Consider the following 19,244-nt stretch of genomic DNA (forward strand, 5'->3'; position numbering starts at 1 on the left):
GATCACCAGCCTTGGAAGTATCGACTATCAACTTGCTTGTCAACCCACAATTGGAGTTTGTGGTAGCTTCAGTCCTAAAGCCTGCGAACCAGGCAATTGATCAGAGTCCTGTAACCGGTTAACCTAAGAAGCACCCACTTTTCCATTGCCCACAGCTTCGCCCAACATGTCTTCGTCAGAGAGCAGTAAGTCATGCCTACTTCACTGTAATGTTCCGCACCAACAACTCTCAGCTCCGATTATCTCGGTTAGACATCCAAAGGCCTTCTTCGAGATGCTCGCAGCTATCTGCCGTAATGTCCCGGCAAACCATGTACTCGATGAGGAGGACCAGGCGAAGTTTTTGGCGTTGTATAACGTGATTGATTTTAAACTCGTCAAAGCTCCTCGTTCTGAGATGCATCAGAACCCCCTTTCGCCAGAGGGCTATTTCTCTTCCAGCTATGTCGCAGATAAGAACGCTTTCGATATTCCGCAGGGTGGCTACGGGCCGCCTGGGTCTGTAAATGGCTCGTTTTGCCACAATCACAACGACGAGTCGTTTAAAGAGCTCCACCCTGATGTGGATCAGTCCAAGTATGGTTCGCCATCCCCGCTCCGTGCCTCGGAGCGCTGTACACCTTCCAGATGGACCAACGCGAATGCCCATCGATACCCTCGGTATACCCCTCACCAGCGCCCTTCATCCCCTCCTGCTACTCCCCCGCGATCCCCATACGTCATTCCTACAATCACTACTGTGGATGTAGATGCTGCTGAGCAAGATCTGTACGAGAACAACGCAACCACAGCGCCACCTGATCAGCCCGCTCAACTTGAGGATGAGGAAAATGAGATCCCGAGTGACACATCTCCCATTAAGGCTGGTGCTACAGAGGGCTACTCTTCAGTGGCGGAGGATGCTATGAGCAAAGATGACTCTGGCGTCGCCATGGACGGTACCCTGTATTCCGGCCTTGAGGAGCAGAAGGACGATGCCATCACCAAGGACGGTGGCATCTCCTTTTCACAAGACTCCGCCTACGCTACTCAGCCCTTCAAGAACTTTGAGGATGACAGCAATAAGCTCAACGACCTCCACTTCAAATTACGTTCTTCGTCTCCTTCGGACGCTCCTGAAGTCTTTGCTGGGAGAGGGGCGCTGGAGTCGTCAAATCGGCTACTGGACGAGCTCGATGAGGAGGCTCGTCGCTCTGCCCGCTTGGATTCTCAATCCCGTCCTACTACTCCTAACAACGACATAATCGACATTGCCACTTCCAGCAACAACCTCGACCCCGCTTCTGCCCCTACCTCTTCACTGGGCAAGCGTAAGGCTGACTCCGACGGCGACATCGACAGCGACAAAGACTCCAAAGGCCAAGAGCCCAACGCTAAGCGCGTGAAGTTGACCGAGTCGTAAAGGACTTACATATGCTTTGCTTCACGTGCCGTATCTTCTTACAATGCGCAGGGCATCAAGTGTCTTGAGGATCCAATCCTGGTCACTCAATACACTTTCCACATGCTCAGCAAGCTACATTGTTAGCTTCCTATGGCTTCACCCTAAAGCAAACATACCATCTCAGCCATATATCAGGTTCCGTCTCTTGATTCCTACCCGGCTGTTCGATAGAAACGGGTGCCTATTCTTATCGCAGGAGTAGGCGACCTCCCAGACCATGATGACTCTTGCTGTTCTTTGCGAGACTCGTTTCGTTCCATGCCCCCAGGCCCTATATACGTCTTTCACCTTGAGACCTTTCAGTCAATGTTTGCGCGCTCTTTCTCTTCTCTCTTATATGATGATACCATAGACTGACTTTAAACTTGCTGCGAGCATCATTTGATGCTCCTCCTCGACGGAAAAAAAAATGAAAAGGACAAAAACCCTCAGAAAATCAGTAGAAATTGCACAAAGAAAAGTAGAAACAATTTACAATTTCACGTACCAATATCTGAATGTAGAGTGATTGACCCACATTCCAACTTATTTGTGCCATATGTTGTCAACAACGACAGACCGTGAATAGGGTGCGACAAGTACTTGAGCAGAAACTTCACGGCGACGTGACTGAGAAGCTTGAAGCTGCCAGCAGAAGTTACTTGACCTTCGAAACTACGCAAGAGAAGGTCGAGTGTTTGTTACAACCACCGGCTCGACGGTATAAACAGGCTTTCGAAAGCAGGGAAGAGGGGTGGGCAAGTCGAAGGCACTGAGAAGTATTTAACGATCAGAGACGCAAAGAAGAATGCAAAGAAGGTAATATCTCCATAGGCAATCCAGAAGAAAAATGTTCGTGTGGGCGAAGTTATAGGCTCATAATCCGGAAGCGAGTCGGACGATAGTGAACAACCTTCAGAGAGAAGGAAGAACATAATGCGAGAACGGAGGCCGACGCCGACGACAAATAGAAAAAACCCGGCTCATAGAATGACGCACAACGAGGCTGTCAGAGTTCCCCTCTAGATCGAGAAAATTATGTGTATCCAGCCTGGCAAGCAGCAAACGCTCATTCTGGAAAGCCTTGCATGAGTTGCCTCCACGACCTCGGGAGTCAATCGGCAAGTGCAAGACGTATTTTTCGCAGAGAACACTTCAGCTTTTTGCGTGTAGCCATAATACTGTCAAACCGATAGCGCTATCTTGATGCTGGGGGTTGTATCAACGCCAAGATGTACAGCAAACACAAAAGGTCTTGTACCCAGAAAGAGGCAGGTGGTGACAAAGACAGGACTTGCGATAAAGCGAATGGTTCCAAGCCTGATAGAAGCTGGTAGAAAGAGTAAGCTGGGGATCTATTTTGCCCACAGGAATGAGAGCTAATGCCGTCTGGGTTGAGAAGACAGATTAGACGATGGCTCGCGATAGTAAGAAGCGCAAATTGCCAGAAGTCAGATCATGGTGGGTTTTCTATTCTGAGTGCTACTTGTTACAAGATGCAAGCTATCATACCTAAATGGACAGGTCGCACCGTGTCGAGGTGTGTGAAGTGAAGGAAATTGTAATTGAAGCAAGAGTACTCAAATTGACTGTAGCAGCACAACATGAATGTTATTACTATAGCCGAGAGCTGTAGATGAATTAGATCGATAGACATGAAAGCATATGCCCGGGTGGCCGAAGTCGCTCCCACGTGCCGTGCGCACGTTTGCTCTTTCCGCCACCGCTCCAGCAATAACGTTATTCCGGCCTAAGTATTTTATCGGGAGGGCTGCTACAATAAACTCGCACCCATTAGCGCGATGCGTTCCAAAGCAACATGGACACCAACGCGCGCCTACTCTTTGCGCTGTCCGGAAAGACAGCGGTCAGTGACGCACGACATGCAGTTCTCGAAAAGTTGGTTGACGGAGAGCTTGAAGGTGTCATCAAGAATTGTCTCAACAGCAGTGAATCTGAAAAGAGACGAGAGAGTGTGTGGTAGGTCTACTGCTCGATATGGTAACAGTGGAGGCTGAGGTGCCAGCTGATGGCAAAGGCAAAGCGGAAGACACTCTGGACGACTATTCGAACAAACGAAACTCACCGGAGGGGCAAGATAACAACCAGCACAAAAGGGTCAAAGCATCCAACCGCACGGATAAGCCAACTGAACAAGTCGTGATGAAGCACGAAGTCATCGACCTGGATCAGGAGAGCGCAAAAACAAAGAATGCGCGCTTCCAGACTACCTCACATCAAGGAAATCCTCTATATGCCCGACGGAACCTCAGAAGGGTCGTGGCGTTCCTTTTCCAGCTTCCCACTCGAGCTTAGCGATCGCCTACAAACTAAGTTCGACACCGAACACGCCACCAAGAAGATACAAGTGAAGAACCACAGTAGTATGATACGGTCACAAGAACGTTATCACTCGATAGGGTGCTGTGTGGGAAGTAAAGCCCTACCTAACAGTGCCAGGACAATGAAGTGGGACTATGCGCAGGGAGACAAAAACAGATCATGCGATCTATGCACTCGGGCAGGAAGATTGTGCGCAAGACTAGTCAAGGCCGGTGAAGCATTCGAAACGGCTGTTTTTCCTTTGTCAGACCGGATCCGGTATACTGCGAAATGGGATGAGCAAGAGTTCTAGTTTGTGGTGAAGTCGCGAAGGATTCCGACAGCAATAAGTCATTCGCGGAGAGAGTTTATGAACCAGGACTGAATGTAAATAGGGACCATGCGACTTTGTGATCATCGACTACGACACGGTTTCAATGCCTGGAATTGGGGGGTGGCCGACTTTAATTGCTGGAGTACTTGCTCATGAGAATACCTGGAAATTCGGCTTAGGAAGTCTCATTGGTAACCACTGCTCTAGAGCGCGCTGAAGGAATTTCTCGTTATCGGCTTGATTGCTGCCTTTGCTCAGTCTTTCTTTTCTTTCTCTCGGCCTCCCGTGCCTGTCTTTTCTTCTTCTTGTTCGATACCTGCTCTGTAGCTACCTCGACTCCAATCGAAACATAAATCTCCTCTATTAGTGCTTTCAACTGTTCGTGATCTGCGAGGAGACGCTTTGATTGACCTGGCACAAAGAACATGTCAGCTATCGCAGGGAGATTTGCCATTTGCGACTGCAAGCTCGATAGAGTGCCGCGAAGCTTCGATTGTATATGCTGGTTGACTGCCAGCCAGATTTCTGTCATCTGCTTGAGCATACGTAGCGAGTACATAGCGGCCTGGAAGCGGGCAGTGAGCTGAACGAAGGGCCATGTGTAGTCGAAATCGGCATTGATGACACGCGAGACTAGTGGCAGTGAAGGCGCTGTATTCAGTTCGCCTAGGACAAGGCTCAAAGCGAAGAGCGACCAGAGAAGGGACGGATTAAGGTCTTTTGACTTCGCCCACTTCAACAACCCACCAACGCGCCCATCGATTTCTTTTGCCGGTGCGTGGAGATCTGTATCAGAATATGGTCTTATGTCTTGTGGAGAGATGCCCTGCGCTTTCCTCTTGTACTCTCGAATGGTTGATGTTGATGATGCCAGAAGCGAATACGCAAGAGTACGAATGTCTTGCGCAATGTTCCACGCCGATGCTTGGTTGGGGTCCTCAGCTAGCAATGGCAGATAGACAGGTAGGTTTTGAGATCTGTTCAGTGCTTCGTGGACAAATTCGAAGATCCTTACGTCAAGGCTCTGTGATGTAGAATTCAGGCTGACATATTGCTGAAGATATATGGGAGCGACTATGGCTGCGGTATAGCGCCGGTGGAAGTCCAGGTATGCTGACGAATCGGTGTCCAGATCCCGAGCATCACGAACCAGATCGTCCATGCCTTCGGATAAATGCTGCTGTATAGCATGTGCAAGGGGCACCAAAGTCTTCAGTTGTAGCTTTTTGGCTATGTGGTCGGGCGAGAAAGCCTTGAGGCCCACAGGTGATTCAGCGTCTTGGAATAGGACTACCAAAGTTTCTGGATGATAGTCGAATAGGAGAAGATCTGTGTCACTTGTGAATATGATGGAACGAGGGAGGTCTCGGGCACGTAGTGCGCATGAGTCGTCTGCCTCTCCTGGAACGATGCGTGTTCGCGATGCGAACGGCGACTCTGTCAAGGCTTCCCGCAGTGATGGCGCAAGAAAAGCGTATGAAGTAGAACCAAGATATGTTGGTATAGGGCACGCAGTAGTGGCATAGCTTGCCCGCAACTGCTGAACACGTCTGTTGTTTTGCTCCGTTCGCGACAGTCTCTCAGCTCGTTTGGCATCGGGGAGTGCGCCATCAAACAGCACCGCTGCACTGAGATGGAGTTGTTAGCAGTGACTTTCACGCGAGTGCATCTCAATCATCGAAGAGTACTAATGCACGCACCTCGACAAAGAGGCGCGTAACGTTGATAGTTTGCGCTGGCTGTCCAAGTCTAGATACTTTGGGTACCACTCACACCGTTATGCCTTGGTTTTCTAGGGTGTCCAGCCACTTGATCGCCTCAAGATTAATCTCGGAATATGATGGGATTTTTGTCTGGCTGGCTGCAGCGCTCAGGGCGAGCTTGTGGGCCTCGTATGCCAGACTCGGCCCATCGATGATAGCTGCATAGCCTTCGAGCTCTTTCGCCGTGTATCGACAGCTGTATGGCTCAAGGCGTCGTGCAAGGCCCTGAATCCCCATGTTTGCCTGCACAGATCGACGCCCCAAATTTTGAGGAGGGAAAATTGGGGGTTGTCACCATGCAGGGTCCAGAAGAGACGGGTTGGGCGATGGAAATTTCTAGTCCCGGGACAAGGTCCGCGTTTTGGCAGCTCCAAGCGTGAAGATACTCGCAGAGTCGCCACTTTTCAATCGGTCTCGTCCAATGTTGAGGGAATGGTTGAGGTGACAGCGAAGATGTGGCGGATCTCCTGCCGCGTGTGTGCTAGTCCAGGCCATTCGACGCACTGACAGCGTCATCCCGCGTGGTGGGGAAGGCGCGCCTGCCCCTCTGCTGAGCTCAAAAGTTGACCGCAGCCGCTCAACCAAACCTTTGAAACATCCCAATTGCTTCAATTGCATCCACATTAGCTTGAAGCGCATACGAAATCATCATGAGCGTAAAGAACGTCGAAATCAAGCCTTTCCAGGACCAGAAGCCCGGAACGTAAGTTGCTTGTTCCACTTTTCTCTCCACAGCTCCAGCCGGGGTAGCCTCGATGCTCTCGAGCTTCCTCTCTCGCTATCCCGGGCATTGGAAGGTTGCTCCAACAGCAAAACATGGTTGATGTTGCTCCGAAACTCGAACGCCGCTAATCTGTGCCATCTCATAGTTCTGGTCTGCGCAAGAAGGTCAAGGTCTTCCAGCAAGACCACTACTCAGAAGCCTTCGTCACAAGCATCCTGCTGTCCATCCCCGAGGGCGTTGCTGGCTCAGTCCTGGTCATTGGAGGTGACGGTCGCTACTGGAACCCAGAGGTCACGCAGTTGATCGCCAAGATCGGTGCTGCCTATGGCGTCAAGAAGCTGTTGATCGGCCAGGATGGCATCCTCAGCACACCTGCTGCCAGCCACATCATCCGCATACGCAAGGCCACTGGTGGCATCTTGCTGACTGCCAGCCACAACCCTGGAGGTATGTCTGAAGTTTCTATTACATAGTTGTTGGAGATGGACTGACATCGCAGGCCCCGATGAGGACTTCGGTATCAAGTACAACCTCGCCAACGGCGCACCGGCGCCCGAGAGTGTTACCAACAAGATCTACGAGACCTCAAAGACGCTCACATCGTACAAGATTGCCGACATCCCTGATGTCGACCTGAGCACCGTCGGCACACAGAAGGTCGGCGACCTCGAGGTTGAGATTCTGGATTCCACCAAGGACTACCTCCAGATGCTCAAGGACATCTTCGACTTTGATCTCATCAAGTCATTCCTCAAGCAGCACCCTGACTTCAAGGTGCTCTTCGACGGTCTCAGCGGTGTGACTGGCTCCTACGGTGTCGACATCTTCGAGAAAGAGCTCGGCATCCCCAACAGCACCCAGAACTGCGTTCCCAAGCCTGACTTCGGTGGCCACCATCCAGATCCCAACCTTGTATACGCAAAGTCGCTGGTCGACGCGGTCAACAAGAACGGCATCCACTTCGGCGCCGCCTCTGATGGTGACGGTGACCGCAACATGATTTACGGCGCGAACTCATTTGTTTCGCCTGGTGACAGCTTGGCCATCATTGCACACCATGCTGAGTTGATCCCCTACTTCAAGAAACAGGGCATCTACGGTCTCGCACGAAGCATGCCTACCTCTGGTGCGATCGACCTGGTTGCGAAGAAGAAGGGCGTCGAGTGCTACGAGGTGCCTACCGGATGGAAGTTCTTCTGCGGTCTTTTCGACTCGGACAAGATGAACATCTGCGGTGAGGAGAGTTTTGGAACTGGCAGCAACCACATCCGGGAAAAGGACGGCCTCTGGGCTGTTGTTGCCTGGCTCAACATCCTTGCTGGCATCGGACAGCAGACTGGCACCACACCCAGCATTGCGTCAGTGCAAAAGGATTTCTGGAAGACTTACGGACGCACTTTCTTCACACGTTACGACTATGAGGGCTGTGAAACCGAGGGTGCGAACAAGGTAACCAGCCACATGAAGGAACTCATCACCACCAAGAAGGACGAGTTTGTCGGCTCAACCATCGCTGGCCGCAAGGTTGTCGAGGCCGACGACTTCTCCTACACGGACCTCGACGGCAGCGTCAGCAAGAACCAGGGTATCTACGTCAAGTTCGACGACGGCAGCCGCATCGTCGTACGTCTGTCGGGCACTGGAAGCAGTGGCGCGACCATCCGTCTTTACATTGAGAAGCACACCAGCGACGAGTCTACATACGATGTCGATGCACAGGACTACCTGAAGGACAACGTCAAGCTCGCGACGGACCTTTTGAAGCTACAGGAGTACATTGGCCGCACTGAGCCCGATGTCAAGACGTAAGTATGGACGATGAGACGATACACACAACCACGATAGACTGTAGCTTGGTACAAGATGGGGATGTGGCAGCAATCGCAAGGACGAGGCAGTATAATGTATTGTAAATGTCCATCTGGTCTTGAAAAATCTGATGCGAGTGCATACCCAGCCATTGTCATCTGAACAAGGCAGCCTCGTGAGGTGTCGAGGTCCTGCGGTCAATTAAGTTACAGCACAGGGTCGGGTCTTAGCACAGAGCGGTGAGGCAAACACTACCACGTGCATCGCTAGGGCTATGAAATGACAAGCTGCTAGTACAACATTTGTACAATCCTCGCATAAAGTTTAATTATCACAGCATGGGCGTCGTGCACCGGTGATTGCTGTAATGACCAACATGTTGGGTCGTCATGACTGCTTGGTGGAGGGGCGTGAGGCGGCGAGGGTGGCTGAGTGGGGCGACGTCATTTCCAATTTGGCAAACAAGCACTCGAGCCGTTTCGATAACTCGACTAGTCGTCCTAGTCGTCGATTGCCTCCCCGCCTTTTGTACCTCGACCACGGTAGAAGCGACCTAGAGACGACTAGTTCACCGGCATCTTCACTCATATACCTCGACGTCGCTGCATTTGTACAAACTTGACGAAACCAACATCATGGCTGAGAAGGAAGGCTCCGCAGTGCCTCCCCAGGCAAAGGGCTCCTGGACGAGTTTCCTCAAGGTATGCGTGCAGCCTGGGTGCGATTACACTTGTTTACTAACAACCTGCTAGTCCATTGCCTCGTTCAATGGCGACCTCTCGACCATGACGGCGCCCGCCTTTATTCTCTCGACCAAGTCTCTCACCGAGTTCTCGTCGTACTGGACCGAACACCCCTCCGTCTTCGTCGCACCTGCCGCAGAGAAAGATGCCGCCAAGCGGGCCATGCTGGTGTTGAAGTGGTTCATCAGCACGCTGAAGCAGCAATACGCCAGCCGCAGCGAGAAGCTGGGCAGCGAGAAGAAGCCGCTCAACCCCTTCTTGGGCGAGCTGTTCCTGGGCAAGTGGGAGGACCAGGCAGGCACGACACAGCTCGTCAGCGAGCAAGTCAGGTACTAGCACGGCCTGACAGGCTCACGCACTTGTTTGCTAATGCCACGTGCTCAGTCATCACCCGCCCGTCACAGCTTACTGCATCTGGAACAGCCAGCATGGCGTCCGTCTGCAGGGCTACAACGCCCAGAAGGCGTCCTTCAAGACCACCATCAACGTCAAGGTGAGTCGACGACAGGCCCGCTGTCTAGCTAGATGCTGATCTTTCGCAGCAAGTCGGCCACGCCCTCCTCCATCTCGACGCTTTCGACGAAGACTACCTCATCACTCTCCCCTCCCTGCACATCGAAGGCCTCATCACAGGCTCCCCATACGTCGAGCTGAACGGCAGCACCTACATCCAGTCCACTTCCGGGTACACCGCGCGCATCGACTACAGCGGCAAGGGGTGGGTGTCTGGCAAGAAGAACACATTCTCTGCCATCCTGTACCCCGAAGGCAAGGAGAAGGACGTCATCTACAAGGCAGAGGGACAATGGACCGACGCCTGGCAAATCAAGGACGCTAAGACCAAGTCCGTCGTCGACACATTCGACCCCAAGGTTACAACAACCACGCCTTTGACCGTTGCACCTATCGAGCAACAAGACGACTTCGAAACGCGCCGCGCCTGGAAGAAGGTTTCCGACGCCATCAACAAGGGCGACATGGACGCAACATCGGCAGAGAAGACCATCATCGAGACACGCCAGCGTGAGATGCGCAAAGAAGAAAAGGACGCAGGCAAGGAATGGGAGCGCAAGTTCTTCACCCGCTCAGACAAGTTCCCGCTCTTCCAGAAACTGGCCGGCAAAGTCGGCGAGCCTGTCAACGACACCCAAACCAACGGCGTGTGGTCTTTTGATCAGGAGAAGGCGAGTGCTGCAAAGTCGCCATTTCATCCCCATGTCAACCCACCCATCTATGAGAGGAAGTGAAGTAGCCGAGTGCTGCTTCTTTTGCCTCCCTGCTTCTTGATGATATCACAATGTATTAAATCGCTATTGGGTACTAATGTAATTGAGCATAGGCTATGCTTTTGGGGTGACCCAAGAAGAGAGCTACCATTGGGAGCATCGTGTGCTAAATGACGAGCACGCCGCATCGATAAGTCGTGAGGGTCGATCGCTTTTCGACGCCTTGGTATACCTAGCATTACTCCCTTTTGAAATCAATACCTACGGCTTGCGCTTCCCTGTTGTTGACTTTTTAATCATGTCTTCACGTCTGCTTTCTTGTCTCGTTTGCTTTCCTTTGCATATCTAGTGTCCTTGTTACAGTCGAACTTTGTCAAGACTAAAGACTAGAGATTCAGAGACTTTTCTTCACAAGAGAGCATCTTGGCACAAGAGCGTTAGGTAGAAGAGACATGGGTGTAGTGGCCCGCTCATTTGAAAAATGGCACAAGTGTTGAGACATCATTGCCCACGCCTGTATTACACGGCTGATCCCTGACGTCTGTGTGAGATCTAAAAACCCCTCTTCCGGTCCCAATGCAATCATTACTTTCGTCTCCACGTACACACAAGCCCACTTGCTAGTTGTTATCGCAGCGGCAAAATCTTCTCCTCCGTGATGTCCGCCGTTCCCTTTGAAGGCACAGACGCTGGGCTGGCGGCTGGTGTGAGCCACGGCGCAGCGCCATTATTTGGTATCCTGGTGTCCCTCTTCCTCTGATTGACGAATCCTTCGCCAGGGCTGTCCCACGCATAGTCGAACCATATGCCGAGCTCTTCCCGGACGCCGTCGGCCAAGATTTGCACTGCCTTCCTCCTGTTCCGCGACCATTCCCATGCGCGATACCAGCGCCCAGCTTGCACAGCTGTCGCTTCACCGCCCTCAAGACCATCGAGGATGGAGCGCCACACGAGCATCGTCTTCTCGAGCTCCTCAGCGCGCGAGACACCAATGACGGAAACACCGAGTTTCGAGCCACCAACGTCGTTGATTGATTCGTGTTTCCACGGCACACCAGACGCGGGGGTCGCCTCTCGATCCCACCCAATGTACCGGCAGATAATCCAAGACTCGAGCGCGAATCGGATAGCCATCACTTCAATGCGCTCGCCGTAAGCATCGCAGAAGTCGCTTGCTCGCCGTATCGCAGCGCGGAGATCTGAGGGCGCTGGGTGGAAGTCGCCGAGGCCGCCAATTGGGCACACCCAACGCGGCGTAGGAGACCCATTCCGAGGATGGGAAGCGTTGGGGGACAACATCAACACCAGCGTTGCCGTAGGGCGCTTCGATGCCCTGAGGCCCGGCAAGCGTCTGGTTCTGGAGTGTAAAGTTGGCGTACGACTGCACTGCGTCGAGCGGCTCGCCTGTCTCGCGCAGGATAAGCTCAGCCATGTCGCCCAGAACATGGATTGGGTATCCTGATATCCCAATGTACCGAACTGTGCCCTCCTCGTCTCTGATCCTTCGTAGCTCCTTCACTGCCTCGAGAACCTCAGCTGGGCTAACGAATTCGACATCGTGGCAGTAGACGAGATCCACGTAGTTTGTGTGAAGCCTCTCCAGACTCCTGCTCACACTGTGTCGCACCCATTCTTTGCTGTAGTCGAACTCGGACGATGCCACGCGCCCAACTTTTGTCAGAATCATGTATGAATCTCGAGGGAACGTCTCCCGCACAAAGGGCGTTGCAAGCGCATCGCCGAGTAATTGCTCAGAGGGCCCGTAGTAAGGCGATGTGTCGAAGGCGCGGATACCATGTGTGAGCGCAGATGTCACCAGGCCAGTGGTGTCGAGAGCAAAAGGATCGTTGTTGTACTGGTTGTTGAAGGTCGCTGTGCCAAAGACTAGAGGCGGAAGGATCGAGGAGAGTTGGGTGCGCCTGCCATTGTCGCACGAGTATGGTATTGGCTTTTGTCGAGTCGGAAAAGTGCTGGTAGTGCTAGGATGCTCAGTAGGCGTGGTCGCCATGACTGAATCTTGTCTAAAACTATGGACGGGTGCGAACTGCGCTGGACGGTACTGTGTCGTTTGCGACAAGCTGTAAGATAATTTTGGCGGGGTCGCGTTCAGTAGGGTGGGAAGGCGCAGAGCGTAAACACAATGGCGTTTCTACAACCAGATGAGACTGTCAGATCAGACTTCAGACGATACAAGAGTGCAAGAGAGGTCCCTTGCAAGGACGTCAGAGATACCAGGCTTCATATCGCGGCGGAAATTTCTCCGCCAGCCCAGGCTCCAGGTCCCAAAGAGTAGAATCTACACCTCACCATCCGCCGTTTTGGTTTGCGCTCGCCGGCGGCCGCGATGGCAGGAACAGATGAGCTAACATGCATGCGCCAGGGCCTGACATGACGCCATCTCTGTCCAGAACGCGTTATCCGGCCTGCGCGGGCTCCGATTCGCTGCCATGGCAGATCTAGGGTTCGGTCGTAGAAAGAGAAAAGAGCGCATGTGCTGGGATGACAAAGGCCCTGCAGTTCGGTGTGGGACGGCACAAGCAGCGGTACAGGCGTCGGGAATAACCGGACTTTGAACCTGGCCAGATATCCAGGTACAAGCCACGCTGGAACATTGACTCGGTCAAAATGTCAAAACTCTGTCGTGTTCCACTACACAATTTTCACATGGATTAAATTCATGGCATGGGCTTTCGCCGCAGGAGGTGGAGTAGGCTGTTGTCGTCGTCTCAAGCTGGCCTGGTCACTTCTGCTCGTAGTTGACAGCCTGCAGCGAGATGTGCTATTCTGGGATACGCATCGCTGCCTCATCAATCTCATGAGGCAGACATCGTGAGCTTGTCTTGATGTGTAGCTGATTTCTGCAGCAACTCTATCCGCAAACTCGTCTCAAGCCTGGCGAACAGCTCCATACAGAGCGCTCTGGCTTGCGCCATGAAACAATCGGAGCTTGCAACACTCCTCTCCACCAAGGTTCCAAGGTCTGCAATCAATTCGTTATATCCTCGCTGCTCATCTTTGGTCGGCGCCGGTTCAGTCGGGTTGTTGACATGGTGGGCCAGGACTGTCACTAGAGCTGCGACCAAGGATCGATGCTCCATCCAGTACAGACCCACGTCTCCACGAGGTGCAATGGGAAGCAGACTCAGCAAGCGCTTTGCTTCCAGACTGCTCTTCTGCTCTTTCATTGCTGAAAGACGACGCAAAGCGTCTGCCGTGAATGGATTTATCCTCGAGTTTTTGTCCAGGGCCATGAATGCATGCAGTCGATACACTGTCGCGAAGTAGGACGCCTCAAGGCTTACTGTGTGTGCGACGTCCGATCGGTATAATAACTGAAAGAGCTGATCAGGGCTGAGGTTAAAAAGCTCATGATTGTGGAATGATTTCAGGCGAGAAAGAACGATAGTGGCGGCGGCATCGATGTCTAAAGGTGCGGTGTTCCGGGCCTTCGCCGAAAGCACCTGCTCAATAGCTTCGGCTTGCAGTAACGCAAGATTAAGACGCAATGAGAATATATTGACCTTCCAATGTCCCTCTGCGGCAATCACTGCGCCAAGACTGTCAGCGGGGTTTTCGTCTGGTTTCGGTGCTACGATATCTTCTCGCCGTTGTGTAGTTGGGGAACCAGACAACATGCTAGTGCTTGTGTCATTAATGAAGCCAAGCCAGAAGACGCGACGTTCTTGTTCAACATCGCGATCCTTGTCAGACAAATCGCTCTCGTCGTCGTGGTAGGCCATACTTTGTGCTACACGTAGCGAAGTGGAAAGGAAGTGCCCATCCGGAACATTCCGACCGCACGGCGTGCTTTGGACAAGCAGTGCTACACCTATGAGGCATTGTACCAGTCCGAGAGATGGCGATGAAAGAAGTAGCCTGTTTAGACTGATGTAGTTACGGGCGAGATAATATCTTGCAAGCTCATTGTCTTGCTTTGTTGCAGTTGCGCTCGATCCTCGAAGCATGTACGCCAAACCAAATACTACGTATGCACTGCACCAAGCCACGGCCGAGCCATCGGACGCTCCGCTATAGCAGACGCGGAGATGATCCGCTATAACGTGAGGACGATAGAGCGGATAGGCCGTGTTGAAGTCCACTAGGAACTCGGATAGTAAAGTAGTGCCTAACTCTGGGGGTGGTAAATATCTATATGAGGGGTGTGTTATCAGTGCAGATCTCTAATCAGGATGTTTGAGCGTCTTACCCGTCACATGCAGGCTCCAAAGGAAGCGGTGGAGGTATCCAGGTATCGCTTTTGAACAGGACATTAGGCTCATGAGGATTATGGAAGAATGCAATGTCCTCCTGGAAGTCGGTCGAGGGCTCGGTATTATCCAAAGCCATGGTTGCTAAGTCATCGCTGGTGAAGACATTCGTACTCGTGCTCGACGCGAATTCGGGTCCATTAATTTCATCTGAACTCGGCAGTAAACTATGGGCTGCAAATAAAGTCTCTCCGTAAAGCGCCTCGAGTTCAGGGAAGTCTGGTCGAGGTACAGATGGAAGCTCATGGCGTAATTTGGTGACCCAATCTGTTGCTGGTACTGCAGGATCTGCTGCTGGTTGTAGTGGCTGGTCCTGGAATTGGGGTTGCGCTGCGTTGCTCGCTTGCAGCAACGACTCTAGCCTGTTTATTCTGGTTTCATATTCTGCAACGCGATTGCTTGGACAGTCAGCTAATAATACTTCTTCGTAAATTGTCTGACTTACATATACCCTCGTTGCGGCTTTGCTCTTTGCTTTCGAACATGTGTAGTAGTGCACGTTTCATTCAGAGTGACGCATGGTGTGCAGCCAACCGAGCCTGAAGTCCATAGACATCTGCGCTTTCGCTTGCGGCATAGATCGCACGCCTAATAATTAATTAGGTGTGAGTCAGTCCTGTCGTTTCGTCGAGGCAAGTGTAGTGATGGTGTGGGGTGAGACGAGTGCGAGGAGCACCTTGTGATGACGCCAGGTCTCACACTAGTAATCATCGGGCCGTTGAGGAAGGTGCACTCACTCGTACGGTAGCAGCGCTACCACGCTTCTCGACACGTTCCGTATTCGCCATTTCACCAACCTTGTTTCGGATCACGGAGTACCTAGGTTGTTCGTTCTTGTCAGGAAGGACCGGCATCGTGGAAGCGTAGGTGAACCGACGAGAAAGCTGACAAATGGCTTAGCCTTTGTAAGGTGATTAGTAATAAACAGTCTATTCGTGTCCAACTCATGCGGATGCTAATGATTCTCTTCTGAAATCACGAAGTCGATATCATTAGATGCAACAAGAGTACTACAACATTCTAACACATCAGCGAGAAACAAATGCCCAAGCCGTGAATAACTCTAAGAATTGATATCATCGAGGGGGTTTTCTTTGCCGTCCGAAAACAAGTGAACAATATCCCGGTCGTCATTTGCCAACACAGTGCCGGATATGGGCACCGTCTTGATTGCCGCACGATATGATTTCAACTGCAAGTTTCCTAGACCGCTACCGAGCCGTCTAACAGGCTGTGGGTCCTCTGTATACCATACAGCATTTATTCCTAAATATTGTAGACGCCGCTTAGCTTGCAAGATGTTCATGTCGCCTTGGTCACCCGAAGCATGGCTTTCCTATGGTTACGGTGTCAGCTGAAGGACGCGTAGTAGCCAAAGTTGTGCAATCTTGGAGAGAACTTGCATTGCGAGCTCCTAGCGTTGTGGTCTTTACATCACCTTTCCTCTCATCGTGTGGCAGGCTCCGTACGCCTCCGCAAAAAGTTATAGGGCGGATCAGCACCACCTTTCTCAGGTTGTTTAAGTCGCCAGCTTGTCGATTTTCAACAATTGACCATAATATCTCAATTGCGTATGATTCGTAATGTATTTTCACCCAAACCGTTTTCAGATGGCTACCCAACAAGCAATGTCGCTGTAAAACATCAGGTTGCAAATCTGGCCAGTCGAGCTCCAATCGTGTAATGGGCGATCTTTTCAAAAATTCCTCCAAAGAAACTAATGTCGCAACATTTGGCGTGTAAGACAGTCGTATTGAGATACTGTTCAATGCGTTGTGATCGTGCAATGAGCTGAGGACCTCCGAGATGAAGAAGGAAGTAGGTGAGAGAACAGGGATTTCTTCAGCAGTGGAAACATAAGGGAGGCGTCTGGCGGTGCGCAAAACTTCTTCCTTGAAGTGTCCTCCTTTCGCGGTGAGGTTTCCGTCCAAGCCGGTGTCGGGGTTGGATGGTGCATATTCCGAGACCAGGGATAGATTATGAAGGTGACTGAGGCTGGCCAGGATCTTGACGGCTTGGACCGGCGATGACAACGAGAAGCCATCGAATGACAAAGATTCCAAGCTATTTAGGGTCGCCAAGAACTCAAGTCCCTGGTGATGAAAGTTGCCTTCTAAGCGGAGATCCAGCAAATGTGGACAGGATGCACTGACCACCCTCAAGACTTGCGTTGTGAATTGTCGGTACAACATCGATGGCTGATGAAGAAGAGCTCGAAGTGTGATGATTCTGAGCTTTGGGATCTCCTTCAAAGCCTGCCCGAGGCTGCCCACTTCTGCCCGGTACAGCTCCGAAGTTGACAAACGCAAAGGAGTTGCTGACTGATAGCTCGAAGTTAGGTCCCCAAGTATGGGTCTAAGATCAACATCTTGGACGTGGATGGTAATACTCGAAACGTAGGCGATCAGTTCGCGGGGGGTTTTGGCCAACCATGCGTACAGGGCTCCTTGACTTGGAAAGATCAATTCCCTCTGATAGAGGAACTTTTGTGCCTCGTGTTGAATCTCTTGGCAAGTTCGTAGTATGTCCAAGCCTTGACTGGGACCAGAAAGAACGCTCTTATAGATTTCCTCGCGGAGCTCTAGAGGCAGACTGAAGAGTGGTGAGACATGCCCAGTCCCAGACATACTGTTTGAATATACCAGGCAATACTTCGGGGTGAGTTGTTCCAACGACGGATAGAATTCGGAGATCCTGTGGTAATGGCGTAGTTAGAGAGCTCGCTTCTCTCACGGCTGGGTCGTGCTGCTCCAGAGGAGAGGTGTGGTGCTACACACAAACGGCAGATAGTCTGGGGAGGCCCAAATGTTAGTCAGTTGTGTTCGGGGAGAGTAGATGCCTCCAATGTGTCTACCTCCGTTGGATCTGAGAATTATCCTAGGTCGCTCTGCAGGGCAACACTGTACCTTTAAAGTCGGACCGATAGCTGAAAGGCATGATCTAGTAAACATGAGTCGGTGGCTGTGATATCTTTCTCAAGTCCATGCGCTATAAGCGAGGATGAAGAGGTCTGGTCCGTTGTACTGAGGTTAGCCGGCGATTGGCTAACTTGGTATTGACTTACCATCCATTGAAAGCCATTGCAAATGCCCCATCCTCCTGCATTTAGTCCACAAGAACCCTCACATTAGAAGTACAGCGGCTGTGGCTGATAAACAAATCATTCTGAGCTAAGAAAGTTCCAGCAATTCGGTCCTCATGCACATTGAATGTGAGGGAACAATTGACGGAACCGTGGACACACACGCCATTCAGCAGTGTGGGCTTAGGCTGGCATATGCAAGCCATCGGTTGCGAAGCGAACGTGGTTCACACGTGGAAACATGATGCCATCGTGGTAATCACGCTAAACGGCCGTCATCGCGCACCACTAAGCTGAAACGGCTCCCCGAACTTCACCGACAGAACTGCACATAAACGTTGGCCGCGCTTTTGGCCACAGTCTAGAGATGCTGTCGCCAAATGAGAGTATGTGTAACACCAACAGCTTCCCAATAATATCGAATCAGTCTCGTTGGGGCTTCGAAAAACGAAAAGATCGTACTAGATAAGTCGTACGATGTGAAGTGCCACATCAATTGCCTGTTGAGGCTATCTAGACCACTCGGATCAGCCCGAAGATAACGGGGCGTTCCTTGCTCGCTAGGTAATCTGACATCTTAGTTTTGATCGAGACCCGCAAATTACCACTTTGGACGAGATTGCCAACAACGGACAATAAAGACTACACGCACCTCTATGAATGTACAATCTCCAAGTGAAAGCGACATAGTCGAAATGGGGAAGTTCTTCAATTTCTGCTTTTGGATGCCAAACAAATAGTCGCCTTGGTAAGACGTCACTGGGCTTTGTGAAGGCGAGTATCGTATGAGGTTGTCCTGACCAGCGCCGAAGGCGATCTCTTGCACCAGGCCACTGTCACGAGCCAGTCAGCGCACATTGTGATTGAAATTGCCGAAGCCCTGAGCGACCATGTCCATAAATGAGGAATCAGTCGTAAGGGCCAACACCACGAACAACAGTAGTGTCAGATTACGGAAAAGAAAGCCGATCTGTGCAATGTTCGTTCAACTGCCAGATCGCATTTTACGAGGTTGAACGGCTGGGACAGTCGGCCGCGCATGGGAATGAGCACGGAAGGCTTGCGCTGCAAGCCATGTGCGTACCGGAACGGCTGATTGAGGCTGAGGATGGCAGGAAAGGTGTAGTATGGCATTTTAGGCATGCGACAGACAAAAGGCCAAGCTCCGCCTGTAGTCGTGGGCCTAATCCTAGAGACGTGAACCATGCGATCAACAAGGTCATCGAATAAGAATGTAGATGTGCGTGGTGCTCGAGACCTGGAGGTTTGAACAAGGCATCCCTGGTCCTCGAAGCTAGTTTAAATGGGCTTCGAGTATGGTCCGTGCAGACTCACATCCCGCTTTCTTACGAGAGCAGGATACCTGCATTTGGTCTCACACTCACCTTGCAGGACACAACCCTTCCTTGAGGCGGAACGCGTTTCTAAGCTAATGATTGACGCAACGTCTTCATGAGCGATGCTTGATCATGGACCGCAATAACGCGTATCTGCTCCTTCCAAACTTCAGGCCTTTTCAACGACTATATACTCTGTTTACTAGCCTGAAC

At 51.6% G+C, this 19,244-nt stretch overlaps 8 protein-coding genes across 8 annotated transcripts; 4 read left to right on the forward strand and 4 right to left on the reverse strand.

The window, feature by feature from the left end:
- Window positions 1–166: 166 nt before the first annotated feature.
- On the forward strand, window positions 167–1,402 carry SNOG_08434 (hypothetical protein; the record flags this gene model as incomplete). Its single annotated transcript, XM_001798693.1, has 3 exons — window positions 167–185; window positions 234–581; window positions 750–1,402. 3 exons carry the CDS (start codon window positions 167–169, stop codon window positions 1,400–1,402), a joined length of 1,020 nt encoding a protein of 339 aa, XP_001798745.1.
- A 1,840-nt stretch (window positions 1,403–3,242) lies between these two features.
- On the forward strand, window positions 3,243–3,739 carry SNOG_08435 (hypothetical protein; the record flags this gene model as incomplete). Its single annotated transcript, XM_001798694.1, has 2 exons — window positions 3,243–3,396; window positions 3,432–3,739. 2 exons carry the CDS (start codon window positions 3,243–3,245, stop codon window positions 3,737–3,739), a joined length of 462 nt encoding a protein of 153 aa, XP_001798746.1.
- SNOG_08436 (hypothetical protein) lies at window positions 3,388–5,241 on the reverse strand (the record flags this gene model as incomplete). Its single annotated transcript, XM_001798695.1, has 1 exon — window positions 3,388–5,241. One exon carries the CDS (start codon window positions 5,239–5,241, stop codon window positions 4,309–4,311), a length of 933 nt encoding a protein of 310 aa, XP_001798747.1. The 3' UTR covers window positions 3,388–4,308.
- Window positions 5,242–6,492: 1,251 nt separating this feature from the next.
- SNOG_08437 (hypothetical protein) lies at window positions 6,493–8,685 on the forward strand (the record flags this gene model as incomplete). The annotated part of the gene is made up of 3 exons (XM_001798696.1): window positions 6,493–6,545; window positions 6,712–7,013; window positions 7,066–8,685. The coding sequence occupies 3 exons, from the start codon at window positions 6,493–6,495 to the stop codon at window positions 8,373–8,375; spliced, it is 1,665 nt and encodes a 554-aa protein (XP_001798748.1). The 3' UTR covers window positions 8,376–8,685.
- A 325-nt stretch (window positions 8,686–9,010) lies between these two features.
- Window positions 9,011–10,365, forward strand: SNOG_08438 (hypothetical protein; the record flags this gene model as incomplete). The annotated part of the gene is made up of 4 exons (XM_001798697.1): window positions 9,011–9,076; window positions 9,128–9,447; window positions 9,503–9,611; window positions 9,640–10,365. 4 exons carry the CDS (start codon window positions 9,011–9,013, stop codon window positions 10,363–10,365), a joined length of 1,221 nt encoding a protein of 406 aa, XP_001798749.1.
- A 606-nt stretch (window positions 10,366–10,971) lies between these two features.
- SNOG_08439 (hypothetical protein) lies at window positions 10,972–12,352 on the reverse strand (the record flags this gene model as incomplete). The annotated part of the gene is made up of 2 exons (XM_001798698.1): window positions 10,972–11,543; window positions 11,590–12,352. The coding sequence occupies 2 exons, from the start codon at window positions 12,350–12,352 to the stop codon at window positions 10,972–10,974; spliced, it is 1,335 nt and encodes a 444-aa protein (XP_001798750.1).
- Window positions 12,353–13,157: 805 nt separating this feature from the next.
- SNOG_08440 (hypothetical protein) lies at window positions 13,158–15,466 on the reverse strand (the record flags this gene model as incomplete). Its single annotated transcript, XM_001798699.1, has 4 exons — window positions 13,158–14,493; window positions 14,552–14,974; window positions 15,058–15,086; window positions 15,350–15,466. The coding sequence occupies 4 exons, from the start codon at window positions 15,464–15,466 to the stop codon at window positions 13,158–13,160; spliced, it is 1,905 nt and encodes a 634-aa protein (XP_001798751.1).
- A 209-nt stretch (window positions 15,467–15,675) lies between these two features.
- Window positions 15,676–17,239, reverse strand: SNOG_08441 (hypothetical protein; the record flags this gene model as incomplete). Its single annotated transcript, XM_001798700.1, has 2 exons — window positions 15,676–15,854; window positions 16,051–17,239. The coding sequence occupies 2 exons, from the start codon at window positions 17,237–17,239 to the stop codon at window positions 15,676–15,678; spliced, it is 1,368 nt and encodes a 455-aa protein (XP_001798752.1).
- Between the last annotated feature and the right edge of the window lie 2,005 nt (window positions 17,240–19,244).

Source organism: Parastagonospora nodorum (assembly GCF_000146915.1).
Source record: "Parastagonospora nodorum SN15 chromosome Unknown scaffold_12, whole genome shotgun sequence".
Taxonomy (NCBI): domain Eukaryota; kingdom Fungi; phylum Ascomycota; class Dothideomycetes; order Pleosporales; family Phaeosphaeriaceae; genus Parastagonospora; species Parastagonospora nodorum.